This window comes from Eulemur rufifrons, chromosome 18 (assembly GCF_041146395.1).
Source record: "Eulemur rufifrons isolate Redbay chromosome 18, OSU_ERuf_1, whole genome shotgun sequence".
Lineage (NCBI taxonomy): Eukaryota > Metazoa > Chordata > Mammalia > Primates > Lemuridae > Eulemur > Eulemur rufifrons.
Window position 1 is genome coordinate 41,880,196 of NC_091000.1, and position 27,264 is coordinate 41,907,459.

General features: G+C 39.5%; 1 protein-coding gene across 2 annotated transcripts in view; it reads left to right on the forward strand.

Annotated features, from left to right (window-relative positions):
- The first annotated feature begins 4,425 nt into the window (after positions 1-4,425).
- FNIP2 (folliculin interacting protein 2) overlaps positions 4,426-27,264 on the forward strand; it is a 118,838-nt gene continuing 95,999 nt past the window's right edge. For both annotated transcript variants that reach the window (XM_069493735.1, XM_069493737.1), the window contains exon 1: positions 4,426-4,621. In XM_069493735.1, coding sequence (XP_069349836.1) covers positions 4,515-4,621 — 107 coding nt within the window. In that variant the 5' untranslated portion in view covers positions 4,426-4,514. The remainder of the gene's footprint in view (positions 4,622-27,264) is intronic.

Below are 27,264 nucleotides of genomic sequence, written 5' to 3' on the forward strand. Positions count from 1 at the left end.
CATTTAACAGGAATGACTTCCCTATTCAATATATTGCAACAAGAACCTGAGCTATCCTAAACAGATGTAATATATTTTGTCATATTTTATGATGCTGCATATCAAATATACTTCATTTAGTTTGTAAATCAACAAATGATAAAGGCAAATATGTACGTACAAAGATGAATGCACAGAAATGTATGAGGTAGAGATGAAAAAATTCATTGAAATGCTAATTCTAATAGGAATTTATAAATCTAAAAATGAAAATGTTTTGCAGCTAAGAAGCAAAAAATATGGCTATCCTCTCTTTAAAATGATAAGCCATCAGAGTTTTCAGAAGCATTGCTTTTTGTTTACTCAAGTGCAAGAAGAAGCAATAGTAACAATAAGCTAGCACCATTAGATATGTATTTGAAATCTGGTGTCAATATTTACAAGATGATTGTGTTCTTGATTCATCTATGTTGATTGATAAGTAGTTGTATTCAAAGAACATTGCCCATTTAAGGTAAATGTTGCTTCAAATGCAGGAAAATACAGAATAAAAAATTGGGCTTGCTATGTTTAAAATAAAATTTATTAAAAAATTATTTTTCACTATTTCTTTATTCTTGCTTTTGTAAATGATTTGCAAAATGACTTAAACATATGGGAAAAAAAAAGAACAGGACCATTGGTGATGAATGTTTCCTCTAGCATACTGTGAGTTAAACAGATCAAAGTTTGTCTCACATAACAAGCAATAGAGAAGGACAGAAAACACAAACATCTTAAATAGACTGATTCTGCCTTCAGATAAGAGAAGTATTATCTCACCTAATGTGGAATGTCAGCTTAGAATAGAGGGATGGTGGCTTAGTCATCAAGGATCCAGCTTGCTTCCACCTCTCTGCTCTGCCATCTCCAGTTCTGGTTTCATCCTCAGGGTTGTAGCAAGATAGCTATGGCATTAAATCTAGACATACAACACCCAAAGGAAGAAAAAGAAACTACATATATCTCTCTGTTAAAAGTGAGGAAACGTTTTCTAGAAGTACTCCTCCTCCAGCTCCTTGTCCTCTTGCTACCTGTTGGGAGGAAGGGCTAACAGATACTACGTAGGCTACAAACAGCATCTATGACAGCCTAGAAGCAAAACTACTAAAACAACTTACAGAACATACACTAATTGAGGAGAACTGCTACCAGGACTCAAAATGGACCAGGCTAAGTAAGTCAGTCCTTTATAACTGTCCCCTTCCCATCTTAGTGTTATTCTGTCATCTCCAAGCATTCAGGATGTTGTCTTATTTCCTGTTCCTCTTGCCAGATGCATACAGGAACAGCCAGCTGGTATATTTTCTAAAACAGAGTGAGTGGGATGAGGTGAATAAAGAAGATGTATGGAATTGGGAGATAACTCTAGCACCAGTGTTGAGACTGGGACTATGACAAGCCTCCAGGATCAGGCAGTGACCAATGGATGATAAGCAAAAGATTAGGTTTTTGTAGAGAACTTGAATAGCCAAAAAGAAAAATAAGACTGGGACAGCTGTCTAGAATCATCTCTGAGACCTTTGTTGGCTAGGATTTTCATACACTTTAAAAATCCATTAGCTGGGTATGGAGGTGCACACCTGTAGTCCCAGCTATTTGGGAGGCTGAGGCAGGATTGCTTGAGCCTGGGAGTACAAGGCTGCAGTCAGCTGTGATGGTGCCACTGCACTCTAGCTTGGGCAACAGGGCAAGACTCTGTCCCTAAAGAAAAACAAAACAAAACAAAACAAAACCTAAAGCAGGGGGTGTGGCCAGAACCAGATGAGGAAGAATGTGATGCTGAGAGGAAGCTAAGCAAAGGGCCAAAGAGGAAAGAGGGGAGCCATTACAGTTCCTTTTTTCTCCTTCATATCAAATCTTGTCCTTAATAGCTTTTTTAAATTTTTTTTATTTCAGCATATTATGGGGGTACAAAACTTTAGGTTATGTATATTGCCCTTGCCCCCCCATCAGAGCTTCAAGCATGTCCATCCCCTAGACGGTGGGCATCACACTCATTATGTATGTATACACCCATCCCCTCCCCCTCCCACATCTGCCCTACACCTGATTAATGTTATTCCTAAATGTGCTCTTAGGTGATGATCAGTGAAACCAATTTGATGGTGAGTATATGTGGTGCTTGTTTTTCCATTCTTGGGGTACTTCACTTAGTAAAATGGGTTCCAGCTGTATCCAGGAAAATACAAGAGGTGCTATAGCACCATTGTTTCTTGTAGCTGAGTACTCCATAGTACACATATACCACATTTTATTAATCCACTCATGTATTGATGGGCACTTGGGTTATTTCCACATCTTTGTAATTGTGAATTGTGCTGCTATAAACATTCCAGCACAGATGTCTTTTTTATAGAATGTCTTTTGTTCTTTTGGGTAGATACCCAATAACGGGATCACTGGATCAAATGGTAGGTCTACTTGTATCTGTTTAAAGTATCTCCATATTGCTTTCCACAGGGATTGCACTAGTTTGCAGTTCCACCAGCTTGTCCTTAATAGTTTTAAATGCATACTCTTCCTTTACAGTTGCCCAGTCAAGGCCAAATTGAAGATGAAGGTTGAGGCAGGCTATGATTGTTTTTTAGTTGCTTCTTTTCAATGATCTTGCATACTTGGACTGGACTGGAACTGAAACAGTCCTTGGAAGTCAGAAACAAGGAACACCCTGTCTTCAAATTACTCTTTAATATGTAGTTACAAGAGCTGCTAGGTTCATGGAGAGTATGCAGATTTTCTTTGGAGAATAAAGAACATTTTCCGACCAAGGATGGGGTAAGAAAAGGTAGTGTGTTGCTTGCTGGCCATAGTATGACTGGGACCGTGTCTTAATAAAGTCAGAACAGACGAAGCCAATACCTACTAAATGAGGGACTGACACTGGCAGCCCAATGAGAAACAGCAAAGTTGCAAACCAGGGTTCTGTCTACACTCAATTGTGCAAAAGGATGATTGCTCACCAACATGAACACCTAATCCACCATTTTAACAGTCAAAATCTGAAAGGATAAAATGACTTGAGTTTCAGTGTCTACCACCTTTCCCATACCTTTGTGAAATTTCAGCACATGATCATTCACAGTTAGTTTCCAACCAAGGCCAGAAACCTACATAATCAAAAAAAAAAATGATAAAACAAATTAAATAGGCCCAGAATAGATATTTTTGATTGCTTATATTCATGGAAATACATTTGCATTTTTGAATTCAAGAGTCTTCTGAAGTCTGACAGAATGCAGGTGAGTCACTGCTGCTCATGAAGGAGAACCTGGGATAGGCAGGGTTGGGATCTCACTAACTTTGACTGTAGTACCCAACATCAGAAAAACTGTGGAGCCCAACGCTATAAAACATAGATTAAGAAGCTGCTTTGAGTCTGTAACGTCTTTCATTACCACAGGCTGCTTGATGCACCACACAGGATTAAATTCTCAGGGGATTGGGGGGTGGGGCTGAGCAGGAAAGTGAACGCAAGCATAATAATTCTTCCCTTCCCCAAACCAAAAAGTATCTGTCGTTGATAACAGACTATTATATGCCCTGATTGTTAAGCATGTGTTAGGAAAGCAATCTCCCTTGTTGTAAAATTGCTTCTCTTAAGTTTCTAAATCTATGAACTGAGTTCCATTTTTTTTTTTTAAGGCTTAACATTTCATATGAAACTTTTGATACAACCATGGTACGGTGGCCCAAGACGCCAAACACAACAAATAATTTGAATAACCAGTTTAAATTCAAATTTTAAAAAGCCCAGAGAAATCTAACCTGGGTTTGGAAGAAACGTGCCCATACCTTGGGTGCTGTGTGATTCGAATCACAGCCCTTTGAAACAGCCACCTCACGTGTTAAACCCTCTCCCTCAGCACACGCCTTCTATAAACGAGCCCTGGTACCCGAACAAAGCGAGGACCCAAGTTCAGGGTCTTTGTCTCAAAAGAACAAAGATCGGCCCAGCGGCTTCCTCGCTGTCACGAAAGAGCGAAGCCTCCCTGGGAGCCCCGCGCTGCTGGCGGACCTGCACCCCGGCAGCCACCTATCTCGGCCGCGTCCCTCGGGCCCCTTTAAGCGCCGCGCCCGCCCCCGTCCCCCGCGAGCCGGGAGCACGGGGCCGCCCCAGCCCGGCCGCGCCTCCCGCCGGGGTTACGTGAGCCCGGGGCGGGCGGCCTCCGGGCCAATGGCCGCCGCCGGGGCCGCCGCGCTCCTCCCGCGCCGCCGCCACCGCCGCCGCCGCCGCCGTGGGGCTGCGGGCTCCTCCCGCAGGAGATAACTGTCAGCGCGCGAGGCGGCGGCGGCCGCCGGGCTCAGTCATATGACCGGCAGCCGGCGCCCCCAGCGCCAAGCAGAGTTACTCAGCCGCAGCGGCCCCGCGCTCCCGCAAGGCTGGGCGGCCGCGCCGCCGCGATGGCCCCGCCACCGCGGCCGCCGCGCCCGGCTGCGCGCTGAGCCGCCGGCCCCCCGAGCACCACGGCCGGAGCCGCAGCGGCGGCAGCATCATGGCCCCGACCCTGCTCCAGAAGCTCTTCAACAAAAGGGGCAGCGGCAGCAGCTCCGCGTCGGCGTCTGCCCAGGGCAGGGCTCCCAAGGAAGGACCCGCCTTTAGGTGAGGGGCGCCGAGGGGCGAGTCTGGCGCGGGACCGGAGTTGGCTTCGGTGCTCGCTGGGGAGGGGAAGCAGGAGGGGAGCGGGCCTCCCGGGACGTCGCTGCCCATCGCCGGCGCCCGGTCCCGAGGCTTGTCATCGTGGACGCGCCTGCTCCGCGAGTGTCTCCGGACCCTCTATGACCCTGAGGCTCCCCTCTTTCCTCCTTTCCTCCCTCTCTTTCTCCACAACTCAGGGTTCCTTCCCCGTTTCAGAGAGTTCTCTCGGGTTCCTTCGGGCTCCCGGGCGTGCGCTTTGCTTAGCTCTGGAGGTGGGAGATCCGCCGTGTTTGGGGGTGAACCCCTTCCGGGCAGAGCCGCCTGGGCGCCTCTGCGGGCCTGCAAAGCTGTGAGCTGTCATTTTGAGGGCAGCCCCAACCTATTGTGTACGTGACAGTATTTTGAAGTTGTGAAGGAGCAACAGCTACGAAAAAGGCATCTTTCTTCTTTCTTGCCATTAATGACAAGCTCTCAAACGGATGAATGAAAGTATGTAATTTCCACATCATTTGGAAGGTTGATGCCGCATGGTGTGTGGAAAGGGGGAGTAAAATGCTTTTATGAAATTTCTGAGATTTCAATTTAACAAAGCTGAAGTGTACATTTAATAGATTTGACCTCCTGAAAACATACGTTTATCTTAAGTGCTTTATGTTGATTTCTCTCCTTTACTTCCCTAACAACCAGTGAGGTAGGTGCTATTATAATTCCCATTTTACAGGTGAGGAACCTTAAAATCACAGAGAACTTAAGCAGCTTGCCCAAGATCCATCCACAGCTCTAAGTGGCAAAGCCTGCGTTTTGACCCAGCCAGTTTGAATCTAGTCTTTAAAATCCCTATGCTATTCTGCTTTTAAAGGTTAACTTTTAAAAGATGCCTTAAAATGTCCTGTAGTGCCTTTCAGCGCACTTATGTTGAGATGTACATTTACCTACCTTTACCAGTTTTTCAGCAGTTTTTTATTATCTACTCCCAACTCTGACACTCTGCTAGGTGCTTCCCACCCAAAATGTCTTGCAAAAACAGGTCTAGATCCAGTATAATAAATCTTTTAAAAAGTTTCAAGTGAAACTTTGAAATAAATTTTGGATTAAGTTTTATGTTCTAGGTTTTGCTTTTCTTGAATTCCATTCATTTAAAACACATTCCCTCACTGTAGTTATGTGAAAATTGAATAAGCAGTATTTTTTTGTGGGGTGTGTGTGTGTTTGAAAGGTACATTGTGAGGATTGTAAACTACCCTGGTTAAATTCTCATGTTTCCTTTAGACTAACAGAATCCTTATAATTTGAGTAGGGAATTCTATGCCTTTCACTACTCTGACTGAGTACTAGTGATGCCACATACCTTCTCAGAATGGTAGAATTACTTCAGACCCAGGGTGTGTAATTTCTTCCCTTCCCTCTGCGTAACCCAGACTCTATCAAGGGTACAAAGCCTGGAGCGACGGGGGCATGTGTATCACAGGTGTCTATACTTTGGCAGCCCTTGCCAAGGACATTTAAAGCCATCTTAATGCTGATGGAGACAGTTGAGTTACACTGGCATTGTTTCCTGTACTCCTTGCCCAGTTGCCCACCACCATTTCCTCCAGCCACAAGTTTAATTGGGTATATTTTGAACAAAAATTGTGGCTATATTTAGGGCCTGGCCATGTTAGGGAAATTGAGTCCCACTTTGTGGGAATATTTCAGTATAGTGTTCTGACTTCTCATTGGTGTAGAATGAAGAATAGAAAATTGTGCCACGTATTGTTGTTGTTGTTTTCTTTTCTTGACCTCATTAGTATTTTCTACAAGTTTTTGTGGTAGATATTTTTAGAGAATTTTAGGAATTTCAGTTGAACATCCCACTTGATAAGAACCCCCTTCAGTAGCGTCCCTGATAGGGGTCACCATGGAAAAGAAGGTGAAGTAGCCGATGTCAGCAAAGATGCAGGAAGATGGGGACAAATCAACCATTGCTCATGAGGTTAAGAAAGGACACCTAAACAAGTCTTTCCTTTTGTTCTCTTTCCCCAGACTCTTACCTGCTGTATAGCCCTCCTGGGAAAAGCCATCTGGAAAAATTTCCTCTCCACCTAAAAAATTATGATCCTGTGTCATTTTATCTAAATTTTACCAAATAAGAGCTGATATGTGCTTGTTTGGAGGAAGGGGGTGCCTCATACGGGGGATTAGCTGCTCTTGGGAGCCCACCTTGTAATTGAGTAGGTTTCTAGAAGTTAAGGTAAAACCCTTAGTTTAAAAATCAAGTATTCCTAATATGAATTTGTGTTCTTTAGTGTATTTAAATACAGGATGTAACCTGTAGATCTGGACAATGAAAAGTCCCTGAAGATTCAGGTAGACTTTTGGGGCAGTTTTGTAGTGTATGTTGGGGAAAATATAAACAAAAATAAGATCCACCTTTTTATGTTTTTGTTTTCTGTTTTAAAGTCTGTGGAAGCCTTTTGTATCTTCCCCGTTTCCATGATGGACTTTCACTAGTTATTTTAAACTTTTCTCTTCTCTGAACTATTTTGCCCTTGGTTTTACTCTGTTTACGCTTGTGCACTTCCTAGTCCCTTCTTTGGGTTTCTCACTGTTCCCTCATTCCTCCAGCTTTTATGTACTGTACTAGAGAGGAAGTTTGTTGTCTAACGTAAGTGGCCTATATCACAGGTCATTTTCACGTCTTCATGCTCCCTGGCATTTCATCTGTAAAGAGAGTTGTCACAGTTAAGATTCCTTCTTGAATATTTCCTTTAGGATCTTGACAAAAAGTCCTTTTCATAGCGTTGAGGAAAGAGGTTGCTAGGAAAACAGAAAAGGAATCAAAAGAGATCGAATTTACATTTTGGGAGAAGTCAGGAACACTATATGATTATGGTATTTGTGAAGTTTAAACCTTATTTGAAGTTGTAAAATTGCATTGTAGTTTTTGAAATTTGAGAGAGTTCTCTATTTGCTGGTCTTCAGAATGCTTTTCTCTTTTAATTAATTGATATCTAAGTTTATATTTGAATAACCTTTTGTTCCAGAAGGAAAAATTAGGACCAAAAAAATGATTTGTACAGTGACTCAAGTCAGAAATACATAGAATTGGGTTCTTGGTTACCTTGAATTTAAGGCCAGTATATTTACATAGGAGTTTTTGAAAACCAAGATTTGCCCATTGATTTACATGTGTGGTTCAAGTTTGAAACATTATCTTAAGGTTTTTTGTTCTTTAAATGTGTCTAATAAATTAATGGGCCAGTCTCCCCCTAAAATGTGTATGTAGCAGGGAGGTGGAAAGGATCATGGGCTATTAAATGTTTTGTTTTATTTTCGACCAGTTAAATGAAGTAACTGGTAACATATATATTGCCTGGGGTATGGGGAGTAAATGGAAGCATTGCAGCTGCTTGCTACTAGCTATGTAAATGGCAGAGAATAGACTGCACTCTTCTTCTTTCCAGTCCTGAATACCTAGGGCCAAATGGCCTAGTTAGTGCTAATCCTCACTGTTCTGTTAGAACAAATTTAAGTAATCTGTTAGAGGGTTAGGATAAATATAAGTTAATCCACTTATCGTCATTATCCAATAGCATTGGATGCCTATGTGCTTGCGGCTTGGTGCTCTACCTGTATGAATCCAGGTAGGATACCCATGGTCTGACCTGGCATTTATAATCTGAAAGACAACAGGTTATACAATAAAATGAATAAACAGCAGACAGCTGGAAGCTATAACAGATAAGTCAAACAGTGAGAAAGAGTAAGAACAGAATTAAGAACTCACTGGCTGCTCTCATACTTGGAGTGACTGAGGCAGGACTGTGATTTTTCTCTTCCCTCACACAGAGGGACATCACACAGAAGTGCTTTCTCCTCTCCCACTGCCAGGTTCCAAGATGCAAGCATTTGTAATGAGATTTTTCTGAGTTAGGATGGAGAATATTCTGGAAAAAAGAGTTTCATTCCAGTACCCACACATTTTTAATGCCCATAAGACATATGACACATAAATAGCAGTTTTAATCTCTTTTTACTACTTTCTAATGGTCTTTGTGTAGATTTTCTTGCCTGCCGCTGTAGATCTTCTGGCACACTCCTTACGTCATATCCCCTCATGCTGAAACATAATGTGCACCTTGGGAGGTTCTTAGTGATTTTTCACAGAGGTGAAGAAGGGAACTCTTCCATCTAATGAAGTGGGTTCTGTTAAAAGCAATTGGAAGACAAATTAAGGAGGCCATTGATTTATTCTTGCCTCATGTACCGTGTTGATGTGAGAGCATACAAGACTGTTGGTTTCTCTGGCCCTCAGTTTTGTCATTTGTAAAGTGGCAGCATCAGTCCCGTGTAATAGAGTTGTGGTGAGGAGGTAATAAAATGAGTTTGAAAATCTTTCAAAAGAATAAAATAGGCATATATGGTTATGCATGTACAAAAGAGGGTCAGCAGCACTGTATGCCAACATATTAATAGTGCTTGCCAAGGGGTGGGTGAAAATTTTATTTTATTCCTTTGTGTCTTATTTTTTGTTGGTATTTTTGGATTTTGTTCTAATGAATTTGTGTTGCTTTTGTGATTTGAATTATTTTAAATAATTTAAATACTCCTTGGAGTTTTATTTTAAATAATTTAAATATTCTTTAGAGTATTTTATACTGTGAGGGAATAGGCTAAAGATTTTTGTGGAGAAACCTGATTTGAATAAGAATTCTTAATAGAATATTTCCTCTTCATTAAAATAACTGATGGTTCCTATTATTAAAAGTAATGTTTCTTGTGAATTTTAATGTACTTAAAACCTAAATTCATTTCACAGTTTAGGAGGCAAAGTTACTTGGCGATGTTATTAATAGTAACTATAGACAATATGTATGTGCAGAATTTTTACTAGTTGAGCAAGGTCTCTCCTTCACCCGAGCCTCAGAGTCCAGTGTAGTCTTCATGGGGGCTCAGAGCATAGTTTAGGAGCTGTATGCAGGTTTCAAGTTTTATCTACAATATGTTTAGAAAAGACTGACACAGCCCTTTGGATTTTGAGGGAACTTGGATAAGTTAAGAGGCCTGGATTAAATGTTTTCAAATCTAAAACATGTATTGTAACTTTAAGTTCTGAAATGTGGGCCTGGGCAAGGTGGCTCACACCTGTGATCCTAGCACTCTGGGAGGCTGAGGTGGGAGGATCGATTGAGGTCAGGGGTTCGAGACCAGCCTGAACAAGAGTGAGACCCCATCTCTACTAAAAATAGAAAAATTAGTTGGGTGTGGTGGCACACACCTGTAGTCCCAGCTACTCCGGAGGCTAAGACAGGAGGATCACGGGAGCCCAGGAGTTTGAGGTTGCTGTGAGCTAGGCTGAAATGTGAATTTGTCATACACTGCTTTTTGATTTAGGTAGTATGAAGAAATGGACCAGGGCATGTGGTCTTTTAATGCACAGAGTGTGTAACTCCTAAGAGGGCATGGGTTTTTCTTGTTGTTGCTTTAGGTTGTGTTTCTTATTGTTTGCTTGTAAGGTCAGCTTTATGAAGCCACTTTGCCTTTGTGTTTCTTTGGCAAAGGAAGTTGTAAAAGATTGTCCTTGCACTCATGAAATACTTTGGCTGCCAGCATGAACTCCTGGCGGGTAAATCTGATTTAGGAACTGGTAATGTGCTTTATTTCTTCAGCCACTGTTTTTCTTGGTGTGGGCGAAAGGAACAAATGTTTTCTACTGATTATACAAGTCCCTTGCCTAGTGTGAATTGTTAGGCCTGGACTATGAGATCATGTACTTGGCGGTAAAAGTAAGTCTTTCCTTTGAGTATGAGTGCTGAAATATTTGGTGAGTTCCTACTTACCAAGTATTCTTTATCTCAGGTTTATGAAAAATGATTATTATGTAAAAGAGAAAAAACAGGATGGACTTTTCCAGCTAACTGGGCATGTAATAGTGATTTCCCTCAACCCCACCCCATCTGTAAATGGAACATCCATGACTCACTTCTCATGACCACACAGGCACTTTTGTAACCAGCGCTTGAATGGGAGGGTGGGGTGGGGATGGAAGAGATGGGCTGGCATCCCACTTGTGTTCAGCCAGAATCTGTCCAGCTGCCTTTATAATGGACTTCTGAAAAGGACAATGTGCCCTCTCATGCATCGTGCTACATAATTTGTTTCTTATTGCACTTTCTGTTGTGCCAAAATAGTACAATACATTAAGTGCAATAAAATGCAGCCATTAATACTATAATGTTGTGGATAAGTGTTGTATAGCAGAGTGCTTTTTCCGTTACATAAGATTTTAGTATTAGCATGAGTCTGGATCTCTGATTATGCTTCTCTCCTGAACTGTATGCCTGTCATTTCTAGGTAAATTTAGAATATTTTTCTAGTTGTATGTCACTGTAAACTTGCTTATTTTGTAGATTATACTCTAGAATTTGTGTCTAGCATAGTGCTATATATTGCTTTATAAAGATGATTTTATCACCATGCCTAAGACTTTTTAATCATAAAGAAGAGCATTTCTGCATTTGATATATATCTTTAAATAAATGATGGGTGATTCGTTATCTACTATTGGTTTTCTGATTGAAAATGACAACCAATTCATTCAGGGTGCCTAAGTGAGAGAGGGGACACTGGGGCAGTAGAAATTCATCCCTCAATGGGACAGATTAGGAAGCTACATATCTAGTGGGGACCTTCGTCTAATTCCCAGTGAGGATAGTTGCATGTTGTCATGGCAACTCTATTTCTTCACAAGTTGAAGACAAGTTAGATGTTAACCTGCACATTCCTCAAGAGATGAAACAGGTGTTGATTTAGGATGTGTTAGGAAGAAGCAACAAAATCACCAGTCTAATCAGTTCTGCCTGTAACACCTTATAAATACTTAAGACTGCCAAATACTTCAGACTCTCTCTCTGATGTGCCCAGAAAATTGGATGTTTTCTTTTTTCTGTCTTACAGTCAAAACCTTAGGGGTTATGGGGAAAAAAAGTATGTTTGTTATCATTTAGCTCTTAATTAACTATCCTTGTTTACTCAAGTTCTTTTATTAAATATGATTAAGAAACAGTAACAAGAATATCTTTTAAATTTGATGCTACAAATTCAATTTATTTTTTAAATTTAAAGCATGCATTTGAAAATAACTGTGAATGAAACAAGACAATGTACATGCAGTGCTGAGAGCGTGGCTATGAGAGTTCTGCTAAATCCTAAACCTGTCATTGTGTCTGTAGTGCTTAATGCAGTGCTTGGCAGGAAGTTGGCATTTAAGAAACTTGTATTAAATGAATGAATGAATTTAAGAATTTTGAAAACTGATGATCCTTAAAGAGTCTCTAGTATTCTGGAATCTGATCCTCTTAAAATATTAATGTTTTTGGTAGGAAATTGCCTTTCTTGATGTTTCTGACACGTATTATGACATTTTTTAAAAGGAATCTTGTTACAGACAACTCAAAAGAAATTTCCTTCTTTCCATTAGTATCAGAGAATTGTTTTTCTGGTACCAAAATGATGGGGTAAAAGTGCTCTAAGGGGTTGAGTGACCTGCCACCACCCTCCAAAAAAAAAAACCTTAAGACATTTGTTTAGGTAGAATATCTGAGACCCAGTTATGAAATCCCATAGCTGTCAGAAATGACCTACTGAAAAGGTATTTAATTTAAATATCTATGAAGCTCTGAAATTGTTAGCTGTGGGTTGATAATGTGGAACTCTGTTCTGTATACTTTTTAGATTCATTTGAATTCTTGTGTGGCTTGGCAACACTGAAATACATTATGGAATGAAACGAGCAAATTGGTTCTCTCAAATTTTTGGAATGGTGCACCTAATTAGGAAAACAATATTGGTATTCTGAACCCTGCAGATACTGTATTTGCATGTTACATGAAGTGCTTTAGAAAACAGATGAAATCATCCCTGTTTTCCTTGTATGATTTTTGCATTTGAGAAACTAATTTAAAAATGAACTAATGAACCTGACATGTTCTTTAAGAAGAGTATGCCCCAGACTAACATATCATTAATGGTGGCCTCCACTGTGTGAGGAGGGAGCTATGAGTAAACATTTTCCCCAAGCATATCAGGCAGTGACTGTTTGCTTTAGAATGGTACATTGACTAAGTTAGTTGCTAGGGCAGGAGGAAGTGGCAGAAACTACTGGCTCTGCCCAGAGGGCAAAAATGGACCCCTGGTAGCTACTTGGTTCTTTCCAAGTGTGCAGAGCTCCATGGAGAACCTTATGAACACTGGTAGCTGCTCCCTGCTGTGAGATTGCTATGCATTGCTTAGTGCCATGTGTACCTGAAAAATTGTTTATGAAATCGTGACTCGATTTTAGGATTATTAATTTCTAATGTACATGGTTAAAAATCAATGTAAAATATGTGGAAATATAAGCCTCTCACTTCACACCCCTAATACCTCTTCCCAAAGGCTACTATTATTGAACCAATTTCTTTTGTATCCTTCTAGAAATATTCTATGCAAATACAATAAAAAAATTCTCTTCACGTAAAATGGTAGTTCCTGTATACACTGAATTTTGCTAAAAGTTACTTTGTAGTCCTTTGAATAAATGCATGTATAAGAGTTAACCCAGTAGTTCTCAAGTCTGGCTGACATTAAAGTCACGTAGAGAGATCTAAAGGCCCAGACTGCTGTCTCAGAGATCTTGATATAATTGGTCTGGGCTGGTGCTTTGTGGGTCTGTCTTTATGAAACCTTGCCCAGGTAATTTTAGTGTGCAGCCAAACACACCACAGTAGTTCCCTCTTATCCAAGACTTTGCTTTCCCCGGTCAACCTCAGTCCAAAAATATTAAGTGGAAAATTCCGGAAATAATTCATAAATTGTAAATTGCATACCATTCTGAATAGGGTGATGAAATCTCTGTTCCACACTTTATCTCACCACATAGGCATTTTATCATCTCACATAATAACAAGGAGAAGGGTGAGTACAATAAAAGATATTTTTCAGAGAGACACTACATTCATACAACTCTTATTACAGTATATTTGTTATATTTTATTGTTAATCCCTTACTGTGCCTAATTTATAAATTAAACTTTATCATAGGTATGTATGTATAGGAAAAAAACGTAGTGTACATATAGTCCTCCCCCTTTGGCCTGCTAAAGTGCTAAGATTATAAACATAAGCCACAGCTCCTGGCCTGAAGACTGTAAAATGTTAAATGAAAAAAACAAAACAAAACAAAACACCAATTGGTATCTACAAGATGTATATATTAGTAAAATATGCAAAGTATGACCAAGAAATAGAAATAAAAACAGAAAAATAATGAACAATTGACGTGATAGGGTAATGATATTGTAGGTAAATATCCTTTATTAAAAAATATCTCCTTTACCATAATAAAATTATGTGGGCAAAAAATAAAAATTAGGAAGAAAAATAAAATTCTTCCATAATGCAAATATTTATTTATGGTTTTAAAGATGTATTTTCATATTGTAAAGACCTTATTAATTAGTGAAAATGTAATTATAGAATACATATGTAAATGGCTTCCCTGAAATCTTTTAAGATGCCTCTAAATAACTACTCAAGAATTTTAAGGGTGGCCGAGCACAGTGGCTCTTACCTGTAATCCCAGTGCTTTGGGAGGCTGAGGCAGGAGGATCGTTTGAGATGAGGAGTTCAAGACCAGCCTGAGCAACATAGCATGAGCCTATCTCTACAAAAAGTAGAAAAATTAGCTGGGCGTCATGGTGCACACCTGTAGTCCCAGCTACTCAGGAGGCTGAGGCAGGAGGATCACTTGAGCCCAGGAATTTGTGGTTGCAGTGAGCTATGATAACCCTACTGTACTGTAGCCCAGGTGACAGAGCAAGACTCTGTCTCAAAAAAAAAAAAAAAAAAAAAAAAAAAAAAAAAGAATTTTAAGGGAGACCCCTTTAATATTAATATTTGCAGAAAATAATACCATGTGCTGGTCACTGTGTTAAGTGCTCTTAAATCATCTCACTCATGTTCCACAGTTATCCTTTGAGAATGGGTATTTTTAGTAGCCAATTTATAGATTAAAAATTTATAATTATAAATGAAAAATTGAGGCTTGCTTTAGATTGAGTGGTTAACTAGTGACACTGGGAGTTCAAATGCAAGTCTGTTAGTTCTACTAAAACATGATCTCTATTCCCTCTCTGCAGATTCCTATTTGAAGTACCTAAGATTGGGGTTCTATGGTAGATTCTGTGCAGTTTATAAGAAAATGTGACAGCTAAGTACTATTTCTAGGGAGCTTACTGTTAATTATGCAAATAATAGGTATTAAGTGTGGAAAAGTAATCTATAATACAAAGCAGTAATTCAGGACCAAGACTCAAAAGTCCAGTAAGATGAAAGGAAGAAGTGAGGGAGGGCTCTTTAGTCTGGGCTAGTTAGGGGAGGCTTTACAGAGGACATAGGATCTGATGGATAGAATTCAGAGAGGTGAAGAAACTCTTTACCTTAGAAGTTTTCCTGGGTTAATAAAGAATGTACCAGTTTCCTTGAAATAAGAGTGTTCCTTTGAGGCAAGATATATTGGGACCAGATTGTGCAGGGCCTTGCAAGCATTGTTAATTTTAAATTTAGGTGACCCTAAAGTATAGATGGGGAGGGTTGTCCAATCTCTACCTTGAAAGTTAATAGAAAGAGTAAGGACTTTGTTATAGATTTACATTTTTTAATGAAAATCTGCTTCTCCTACTTACAACATAGGTAGGGCACATTATTTTCTCTAAATAAGTTTTTTTTCCATCTGTAAAATGGGTGTAAAATCGCCTTTCTTGCAAGGTGTCTGAAGACTAGAAATAATATATGTCAATCCTACTACATGGTGCTTGGCACCTATTAGACATTAAATACATAGCGACTCTTAAAATTCTCAGATACTCAAATATTATCTGTCTTTCCCTCCAGCTCCTTCAGCTGCTTGCTTCCCTGTATTAATCCCTTCTCTGGGTGATCTCAAGATTGTAGGGAAATGGCAATTAGCTTGTCTTTACCAAAAGGTGGAGTTCCTTCTCTGAATTCAGGCAGTCAGGAACTACTGCAGTTTTGAGCAGTGGGTTGGTGGAGCAGCTTGCTCAATACAGGTACCTTGGGCCTGGCGTGGTGGCTCACGCCTATAATCCTAGCACTCTGGGAGGCCAAGGCGGGTGGATTGCTTGAGCTCAGGAGTTCAAGATCAGCCTGAGCAAGAGTGAGACCCCTGTCTCTACTAAAAATAGAAAGAAATTAGCTGGACGACTAAAAATATATATAGAAAATTTTAGCTGGACATGGGTAGTGCATGCCCGTAGTCCCAGCTACTCGGGAGGCTGAGGCAGTAGGATTGCTTGAGCCCCCAGGAGTTTGAGGTTGCTGTGAGCTAGGCTGACGCCATGGCACTCTAGCCTGGACAATAGCGAGACTCTGTCCCAAGAAAAAAAAAAAAAAACACCACAGGTACCTTAACTTAAATTTTGGTGTTGGGATTCAAGTCAGTGCAGTTTTACTGTGCATGATATCAGCAAGCAGAACCTAATCTATATTCCCCAGTCTTCCCTCTCTGTCCCCTATCCCAGACCTCTCATCTCCAAAGGGAGAGAACAAAACTGATACAAGGCAGTAACAACATGCTCCCACCTTTAGTGCTTCCCTCCCAGCCTGTGGCAAGATCCATACTTGGTAAACATATCAGATATATAGATGTCCTTTTTATATCTCAGAAGCTTCTTTTTTTCTTTTTAGTAGTTTCCTGATAGCTCTTCTGCTACTTTGATTCATTTTGTAAGCATTTGTGAAGAGCCAGTTGTGATTGTATCCTAAAATTCCAGACTTACTCCAAGGAGAGGAGTTTGTGTTTGAAGGCTCTGACTAATTCCCAATTGTTATATTTTTATAAACAGAAAGGAGGGGTGGTGAACAAGGGGAGAAAGAGAGAGAGGTATTTATATCAGAAGCTAGAAAAAAGAAAAGCTCCAATTGTCTGATAATCTTATCCTGCAAAGTGCTAAATACTGCTTCTAATTGCACGGGGGTGCTAGTTTAGATAATGTGCTAAGGGAAGTGTGCAACCTCTGCTTGCTCCAGCTTAAGCTATTAAAAAGCAGTCTAGTTCCAAACAGGTGCAAATCCACACTTTATAATTTGTTCTTCATGTGTCTTCTTTCTTCAAATCCAGGTTGTGTTGGACTTTGATCTCACAGCTGATCACTGTGTCAGGCTGCTCTTTAGTTTACTCCAGCAGAGCATTGAGTTTTACAGCTTGGACCGTTAAAGTCAATATTGTGTTTAACCCAACAGTAGCAAAGCGAGTTGTCTTGAGCTTGCCTTGACCTGCCAGCGTGCTTAATGTAGTTTAAGAAGAGGGTTGTTTTCAGAATTATGTCAGGATTAGCCATTGATTGTCAAAATTGTTGTGGTCGAATCACCAGACCATAATAGGTAACTTCCTGGGGTTAAAGTATTGCCATAATCTGTCAAACTTCTGCTCTCTCTCCATTTGTTTTAGAAACCTTTCTGTACAAGGCACTGGGCATCCAGCTCATCGTTTTCCAGCAGAGGTTTACCCCAGACATGTTTTTACTGGGGGTGAGGCACAGTTATCCTGAAGGATAAAATAGTATCTCCCCACTTCTTCAATTCAAATCCCAAAGTATTATTAATCTGTCATTTATTACCCCTCTGGGATGTGATGCCTAGACCAACTCTACTCTAATTATTGGGACAAGCAGGCTTGGTCTATTTTTTTTTTTTTTTTTTTTTGCTGGCTCACGCTCTCAGAAAAGGGGTACTTCCTCACTGTCAGGTTAGTATGATAGAGATTTCTGTGTGGCCTTGTGGGGGTAGGGGAGGAGGTCGTTTGGCTTACATTGCTTGAGGCTCTGGGTGGCCTAAAATCACAGCTGGAATTCTCCATCTGGCCCCATTTAGTTCCAGAACTACTTGGTCCCGGTTAGCTTACTAGGATTTGAGGCTGAGATTTGCATCAAAGCTTGCAAGTAATTAAGGGTTTATTATGTCTACCATTGCTTTCTCTTCCTTGGGGACCTAACTGGTATCGATGAGGAATGAATGTACACGAGGCATATTTCAGAGGGAAACTGGACAGGATGTGAAAGTGGGAGAGGGAATTATAAGCAAACAGAATAAATAGTAAAAATATTTAGTAATATATAAAATAACTTCAAGGTTCTGAGCCTGAGTAACCTGAGTACAATAATTAGTAGAAATGGGGAAGTTATACTGAGAAGTGATTTTTAAAAAGGGAATATCTACATTTGATTTTGTACATGTTGAATTTGAGTGAAGTTGGACACTTGAAGTAGTGATGTTCGTGAGCCCATAGTTGTCAGTGGATATTAAACCAATGTTTGCCAGGGAGCCCAGGAAATCCATCTCTTGCTCTTTGAGACTTTTTGTATTCCCTCCCCCAAAATTACTATTGTCAAAATTCTGTTCTTTCTTCAAACTCAGTGTAGATGCCCTCCCTGATTGTCTTTGCTGGTTGCCCCGGATGGGCATGCTGGTCCCTCAGAACTACTAAGCTTAGCATATTTCTTTTTATATGGCAGTTGCCACATTCCACGAGCTGTTTTTCTATTGATCCAAACACTTTACCAGATTATACCTTGAGAGCAAGGAACATTATATGTGTGTCCTTGTAGTGCATAGCATAATACTGATTATAGGACATTGGTAGAAGCATGGTAAATGTTTAAATATGTTTATTTGAACCTGTTTTTTTCAGGTAGTACCACTACTTAAAGAATTTGTCAGTATATCAAGCTCTTTTTTAAAAACATAAGTTTGTCTCTTTCAAGCTTTGAAAACATCTCCATTATTTCAGAATTTAAAAGTAAGTGTATTTATCCTATTCATGCCTCCTACTGTATTTACCAACATTTTTTGGTCTTTCTTTCCAGCTACAGGGTTATCTAATTTTTTTTTTTTTTTTTTTAGACAGGGGGTCTCTCTGTTGCCCAGGGTGGCGTGCAGTGATATCAACATAGCTCACTGCAGCCTCTGTCTCCTGGGCTCAAGCAATTCTCTTGCCCCAGCCTCTGGAGTAGCTGGGACTACAGGAGTGCTCTACCATGCCTGGCTAATTTTTTAAATTTTTTGTAGAGATGGGGTCCTGCTATATAATTTTTCTTTAACTTCAAAGACTCACCTCTATAGATTTTATTGTTTTCTATTTCAGTTCCAGTTTAGATTTTTGAAATTCACTGCAAAGAAATGTATGACATTTTATTAAGAATATACTTTTTTTTTTTTTTACATATGAAAGCAAGGTAATTTTCATTTTGTTTCTGATACCATATCTGATTTACTCAGCATTTCTGTTGGCTTCTCCCCTCTCCCAGCTGATGTCTGTCTTTATTAAATTCTGTGGAATAAAACTTAAGAGTTTAGGATCTATCATAAGAATAGCTTTAAGATCATTTTTACCCAAAGTAATCTAACCTTTGTCTTGACTGAAACTCATTTGTCATTTATCTGTTTGTTCACAGAACCTTGAAAGATCTTACTGTTTGTTTTCTTTACTTGAGCATTATCTCGGTAAAAAATGTTTACTGCCATCTATAGATATGGTCCTATTTCTGGCCAATCTCTCATCCAGATTAGTTATGAAAATGTCAAGTTCAGTCTTTACACCCATCACTGAAAAGACCACTCTGTTTATATTTCTTCTTCCAGAGAAATGTTTGTTTATCTGTCCTTTTTTGTTTTTTCTGGACCTAATCCAGTTCTCTGTCCAAGATAAATACTCTACTGGCCTCATGCTGTTTTATCCTCATAAAAACAAGTGACTAAATACCTGTGTACTAATGCAGTTCATATAGGAAAAATGTTAATTGCATAGGAGATTCAGATGAATAAAAGAATAGTTATTTTGGTTTCCCATGGCCAGAGTTAAAAAAAAAAAAAAAACTAGATTTAGTAGTGCATAGATTCTATATCATAGTTTTCAAGGCGCTATCAGAAGCTCTTTCTTCCATATGAGTTTTTGTGGCTATCAGTTTTGAAATAAATTAACCAACTAAGGCTTGAGAATATTTATTTCACTTATAAAATATGCCTGTCATCATGTAGTGATGGAAGTTGACAGTGGTTTTTAGTTTCCAAAGAACACAGTTTATAGTCAGCCTCTGCAGCCTTCTTTATTCTGTGAGATACTTACTCCCTGTTTCTTAAAAATGTAGTGACAAATTAACCAGAGTCAAAGATATTGCAATTTTAATATAGGGTTTCTTTCTCCTTATGATTTTTTATGATTCTCTCTTAATGATGCTGTACCTTTAATTTGCCACTTTAATTGACTAAGATGAAATAATTTCTTGGTGGGGGCAGGGATAGGAAGCAGTAGAAGAAGAGATTATCTTCTGAGTCTCTCTTGCTTTTGAGGGCCCTAAGGTTTCTTTTAATCCCCAAGTCTGTGATTTTTTTAATTTTATACCTAGGACAGAAGGACCTGTGACTCCAGGTAGCTACTACTGTCTCCCAGTGGTCTCAGAGGGGGAGGGTCGGGGGTTGGAGGGTCTTGCATTTAGCCGTTGTTGAGAAAGTTCAGAATATTCCCTGCCCCCATGAGTGCATTTAGCCAGAGGTCCTTTTAATTGAATCATTTCTCTTCCTTGGCAAAGACAAAGAAAGATTTGTCTAGCCTATGAAATGTAGTGGCGATGGTTTCAAAGCAGAAACAAGCCATGCATGCTGGAGATTTAGGATGCTGGAGTTAGGGCTTACGTACTGTACAAACCAGTTTTCCCAATAGTTTTCTAAAAATTGTGGTGAGAGAGAGGTGCATATTAGTTTAATGTGTTGCTGTGTTTTAAAGACTAGTATTTCGAAGTATAATTGATAAGATGAATTTAACTGTAGTAGCAGACATTTACTTGGATTTTATCTTCCAAAGCAGTTATATTTTATAGATTAGGAAACAGGCTTATTGGCCAAGATTACAAAGCTTAGTTACCCTTATGGGTAGGGCAAGATGTGGAACACAGACCTTTTGATTCCTGCTTCTTGCCTCAGCCAATTTTTAGTCCTACAAGTATGGCAAGTTCCCCTGTTTTGCACTTGTTAAAAACTGTTATGAATTTGTAGCTAAAATGCATTTTCTTCATTTTTACTTATCATAAATGTGTATTCTTTTGTGTATCGTTGGACCTTTGTGTTATTTTCACTAGACTTTTTCTCCTTTCTGATATTAAGGGGCTGAGAACTGTGACATGTAACTCTTAGAAACAAGTCCACCCTCCTTCATGTGACTGGCCCTGTCTCGTTTCTCTTTGCTCTTCCCCTCACACTCCTTACTCCAGTCAAAGCGAACTTGTCTCAGTTCCTCAAACAACTTAGTTTTCCCTTTACAAAGATTTCTTTGGAACTCGCCCTACCCCCTTCCTCCTTTAACTGAACTAACTCCTACTTAAGAGTGGGGGTGGGCTCTGGAACCAGACTTCAGGTTTCAAATCCTGACACCATCGCTTAAGAACTGTATGATCTTGTGCAAGTTACTTAACCACATGGTGCTATGCTGCTGGTTTCTCATTGGTACATTGGGGGTAATAGTAACCATCTCATAGTGTGGTTATGAGATTTCGGTGGGTTTGTTCTTGCAGAGTTAGAATTGTGCCTGGCGCGTAGTAAGTCCTCTGATAGCTGGAAGCCTTCGCTGATAGCACCCCCACACGCCAGGGGATGTGCTGCTGCTCCTGCTCCTTCTCAGGCTCACCATTGCACTGAGGACCCTGTCCTGCCGGATTGTAATTGTGCTTAACTCTTACCATTCCACCACAAGGACAGGGACGACCATGTCATGTCTGTGTTGTTTGTTCACTTCGGGTTACAACGCTGGCATTTACAGACACTAGACAAATGTTTGAATAAATGAATAAGCAAAGGCCTCCTTTGGTTATGATGTAAGCTTGCGTCTTTGACTTCAGCCTTTCTTTCCTTTTGTGAAAATCTTTTTACCTTTTATTTGGGGCTTTTGATGGATAATTTTAGGAGAGGGGAAAGGACAGAGAAGATCATCTCCTAGATAACCTAGGTTTCTTTATGGAGGCTTTTGGAGTTGTAGCACATTATTGCTTAGTGTAGCTTGTTCCGCTTTGGGAAAAGAGGCTGTACATATGGAGGAGACTCTTGAAAAGTTACTGTATTCTTTAAGAAAAAGTTAACGTGGGTTCCACGTAGAACAGGCCAGATTCAGGTGGAACCGCCAGGTTGTTGTTGCCCACAAGTCTGGATTTAACCTAAACACTGCCCTAGCCTCCCTGTCCCCAGCTGTCTAACACTCGCAGGATTTCCCAGTGCTCGGTTTTGCTGGTGATCAAGTGTGCTGTGGCCATAATGGAGCAGTAGAAGCCACTTGACTTTTTCACCTTACATGCTCCATCTTTAGTCAAGAAGGAAAACAATGTGAAAGGAAAAACTTATATGAGAATAGAATAGTTTCTGACTAAAAGAAATGAGAGTCTATTTTTTCCACCTCCGGGGGTGGGGGTGACCTGGTTGAGGCCTGGCGGTGGTGGAGCTGTTCTAGGTGAAGTAATGCCTTACCTACAGGGGCAGGGGAGAGGGGTTTGCTGTGCTGCTGTGATTCTTTTGTTTAAAGCCATTAAAGATCTGAAGAGTAGAAGAGTGAGACTAGCGATTAATTGGATGAATTCCCATAGAATCGATCTTATTTTCAACAGGCTGTAGTGAAAAGCAAAGATTGACCCCAAACTGGACTTTCACAGCCTTGCTCCCCTACCCTTTGCCCCTTGACCTCAGAGCCTCTGAAAGAGCTGTGTGTGTGGTGGGGGTTGGGGGCCAGTGTAAGCATATATGTAAAATAGTGGGCTTTTACTATTCAGAAAACGTTTTCCCATGGTTAAGATGGTATGTTATGAAGGACAGTTAGCTCATGTATTTGTTAGAATGATGGCTGTAAGTTAACCTGGTTTTTGTAGTATGGCCAGGTGCTCTGAGCATGCTTTATGATAATGTTTCTGATGTGTGCTCTGAGCTCTAAAACTTGCAACTTACAGGATCCCAAACAGTAAACGTTCATTCACAAGCATCTATTGGCATTTTCCACATTCCAAGTACAATGAATTGCTAGAATACAAGAATGAATAAGATATATCCCTGCCCTTGAGGAGTTTAGTTCGTGAAGGTTTATTCCCTATCGTTATGTTGTAACATGTGTGACAGGAGCTAACAGTACAGGTTGAGCCTTCCTAATCTGAAAATCCGAAGTGCGCCAAAATCTGAAATTTTTTGAGCCCCAACATGAGGCCACAAGTGGAAAATTCCGCACTTGACCATATGTTATGGGTCACAGACAAAATACAGTCAAAACTTTGTTTCATGCATAAAATATTAAAAATATTGTATAAAATTGCCTTTTGGCTATGCGTATAAGGTGTATATGAATCATAAGTAAACTGTGTTTAAATTTGGGTCCCATCTCTGAGATAGCTCATTATATATATACATGCAAATATTCCAAAATCCAAAAAAATTAAAAATCGGAAACATTTCTGGTCCTGAGCAACTCGGATAAGGTATACCCACCCAACCTGTATACCAAAAAGTAGACAAAGGAAGCCTTACAGAAGTGCTCAATATAAGGTTTATTAGATGAAGTTAAATCTCTCACCTTGGTAGATTCCTTTATTTTTTATTCTTTTTTCTTTACTTAGCACTTTTTTAGATTTTTGTCTTTCCATCTATTTGGAGAGTTAGATATGCAATACATATTTTTAAATCATTTGGATATTTGTGCTCATAATCTTTTTTATTCTTGTCTTTCCATTTTGTTTAGAGATGATTTTCTAAAAATAAATATCAGGTTATCATGATTAAAATTTATTTAGCAGTTTCTTGAAAACTTAATCCAAGGCAATGGAAAGGGGTGTGGGTGGAGAGGTGGGTGGAGGAGTGGGGCAACAACAAATGAGTTTTCTGATGGGAATTGGTGGTTTCTTCCTAAACGCTCTCAGGCAGTATTGCTTCTAGTCCCCTCTATATCTTCATTTTTATTTTTAGTGTCCATGAACATACTGAGCTTTAGGTGCTTCTTCTGCACTGAGAACTCTAGTAGTTCTCATGTTGGTATGTTTGTTATACTGGGAATTTTACCAGTTATATCCAGCCACTGTTGAAATGCAGGAAGTCTCTTTTGGAACGCAGTTGCTTTCCATAGGTTTACAGAGTGCCCTGCCGTCCTGCCCACACTGCCAATACAGACTGTCAGAGTGACCCTCCATGTTTGCTTTCCTACACATTTTCTGCATTCTGTAGAATAATAAGTGAGAGTTACATATGTCAGTAGTCTTGAGTGCAATACATGCCATATATAGAAAGCTTGAAAACAGGTAAGAGGTGGTAGGGGCAGCTGATAGCAGGAGCAGTGGCCCTTAGGAGAGGAGAGACGATGAGCAGTGAGGTCCAGAGCTCAGGGGCTGTCTTGTCTTTTCCTTAGACTACAAGAAGCAAAACTTTGTCCTGTAGGAGGAGAAAAAGGTGAATGTGGGTATAGTTGAGGTTAGCAAATATTTATTGAGTGCTTTCAGTATACCAAGCTCTTCACTAGTTTCTGGAAGCAAATGGAGGAATGAGACATGATCTACTTTCAGGGAGCTTACAGCAACACACATAAAACAAGGTTATATATTTATTAGTTGATGAAAATGTTGTAACCAGAGGCTTACAGGAACCTAACCCTGTATTTCCTCCTAGAAGCGATGGTTCAGTATTCACTAATTCAGTGTTCTTAGCAACTTTATAAAACATAACTACTTAAAATAATGAGAATGGACCATACAGTGGAAGTACTGTGTAGCAGTCAGCAGCCTTAGAGTGGAGAAGGTAAATGGATGGCCATATCTTAAAATGGGTTTTGGGGGTCAGTCCAATGGAAGGGTAGATGAGGTAGGGAATCAAAGTGCTGACTCATAGGGCTTGCAAGATAAAAAAATGAATCCAGGAGGGGTTTAATAAAGGAAGTTATCAAGGGACTGCAAGATTATTAAAGTCAGCAGGCAGGCTTGGGGGAAATAAGATAGTTGCAAGGGTAGGAGGTTTTAGTCAAAGTCTTACTGGAAAATGGGGGAGGATAGAAATGAAAACAAAAGAGTCAGAGAACAGCTCCTTAGTGGTTGGATAGACCATTTCTGAATATTGATTATATAGTGATACTTAGGTCAGAGGGCCCAGGGTGCTAACAAAGCAATTTGAGTACCCATTGGGTACGGTTGTGTGTGCATGTTTCCAGAGATTCCAACTGCCTTGAAACATGATCCAGGAATCTTAAAAGTCCAGATATAAGAACAAGTATAAAGAGGCCTATGCAAAGGATCAAATGAGTGGCAAGGTTCTTTACTCCACAGAATACAAAGTACTTTTTCAGTTTACAAGCCCCACGGCATTTATGCCATGGGGAAGACACAGAAGAAGAACCAACAAGATTTGTTTATCGATTAGATTTCCAGAGAGGAGAGGAGGAAAGGAGTGAATAGTCAAGAGTTGCTCCAGTGTTGACTAATTGCTATGACATGCTTTTTCTTCTATAGAGTTAATTTAGGTATTTCCAGAGTTTTCTTTGTTATCTCATAATTCCTCAATTTTCAGTTCTCTTATCATGTGATTTTCATTATTATGGCATTTAAGATTGGCGAATATGCATGCTTATGGTTTGGTAAATAGAGGTAATGATTCCTCTCAGTTCTGCTTGCATGGGGGTTGGGGAAATGGGTCAGCTTCCTCTTGACTGACTGTCTTTAAGGTTTCGCTGACAGCTCTGCACACTCAAATCCTAGCCTTCCAAACGTTCCCACTGGCCACTGCTTCAGGTTTTGTACATTTTCTCATTGGTCATTGTGACGGGGTTTGGGAATGGAACAGAGGCAAATCATACACATGTACCACCGTCATATTAGTAATTCTTGTGAAGAATTTTCTAGAACTGTGCTGCCTAATTTAGTAAACACTAGTGACATATGTAGCTGGTGGGCTCTTGAAATGTGGCTAGTCTGAATTGAGATGTTCTCTAAGTATAAAATTCACATTGGTTTTTGAAGACATAGTATGAAAAAAATAATGAGAAATATTTCATTAATAATTTTCAACATATTGATAACATGTTGAAATAAGATTTTATCTATAGTGGGTTAAATAAAATAAATTATTAAAATTCATCTCATCTGTTTCTTGCTTTTCAAAATGTGGGTAGTTGAACATTTAAATTATATATATGGCTCACCTCACATTATCTTTTTGGTGGACAGCACTGTTCCCTTTGAATTACTCTTTTGTATTTCCAGGGAATAATTTGAAAATGATTATATTAAATGATATATTTCTAAAGATCACATTGTTAGGTCCAGTTTGTATTTGTAATGTCTTCAAATTTGAACACAGCTCTTTTAAACAGAAGAATTACTGTCATGAATACTAAACATTCTCTCTGCTAAGAAAACTTCTCCCTCAGAAGTTTATTCATTTTCCTTGGAAATTCTTCTGTAATAAATAAAATGAAGTCAACATTCATGGCAATTCTAGTGGATGGAATATGACTGAAACCCTGTAAGAATTGGTATCATTAGCTTGGGTTTTGGACTAATCAAATACAGTCAGATTTTCAAATGTATAATTATTTTTCAAAAGAGTATCTGAATCTGTGTCACATCCAGGCATGGTATAATGAGGTTTTATTGTCCCTGAGAGATGACTATTTTCAGAACTTAGGTGAACAGCTATTTGCAAGGCAGCCTTAGTAAATAAGACAGAAAGGAGGTTCATTTAAAAGGCTCTAATTTAATAACTACTTACTAAGTGTCTTCTCTCTGCTCAATGTTAGTTTAACTGCACAAACACAACACAAAAGAAATTAAAGATGTCCATGTCTTCAAGAAGTTCGTTATCTGGCTCAAGAATTCCTCGCAGACATTCTAACATTCTGGTGTATCTGATGAGATGTGAGGAGAGGTTAATAACCTTATAATAGCAGCTAAAATGCTAAACTTTGAAATTATTTATTAAAAATTTTAAGGTAAACTTGAATAAACACCACTTCCACACATGTTCTTGTATGGGACTTGTTCATGGCTTGCAGCTGTTCTTTTCTAAACCATGATCCATGATGATATGTAAGACACAGGGACTGTTGTTCTAAAGTATAGCCAAGGGGAAAGTCGAGCCATGGTTGTAGTTGGGAAGGTTCTGAGCTATAAGAAGTGAATAGAGAATCCTTGAGAGGCATTGTATATAGAGTCAATTCTGTCTACCCGTTACAGATGTTGAAACATTTTCAGAAAAGGGCCATTGTGGGAAGTTTTTACAGAACAGATGGCCCTTGGTTTGGGTCCTGAAAGAACTTAGAAGATTTGGCTTGTAGAGTTAGATGAAGGGTATTTTAGAAGGGGAAATTGATGTGATTGAGAGTACGCAGGGGTTGAAGGGGGATTTATCAGTGGAAGAGAGAATGCCTTATACTAATTTGAAAGCTAATTATTTCATAGATATAATTTTCTAGCTGTTGCACCAATTTATTCTAGAGTTTATTGTTCTCAAGGAACGTTGTAATAAGTCTATTTTTAGAGTGCTAATTGCCTGGAGCTTCCAGAGAATTGTCT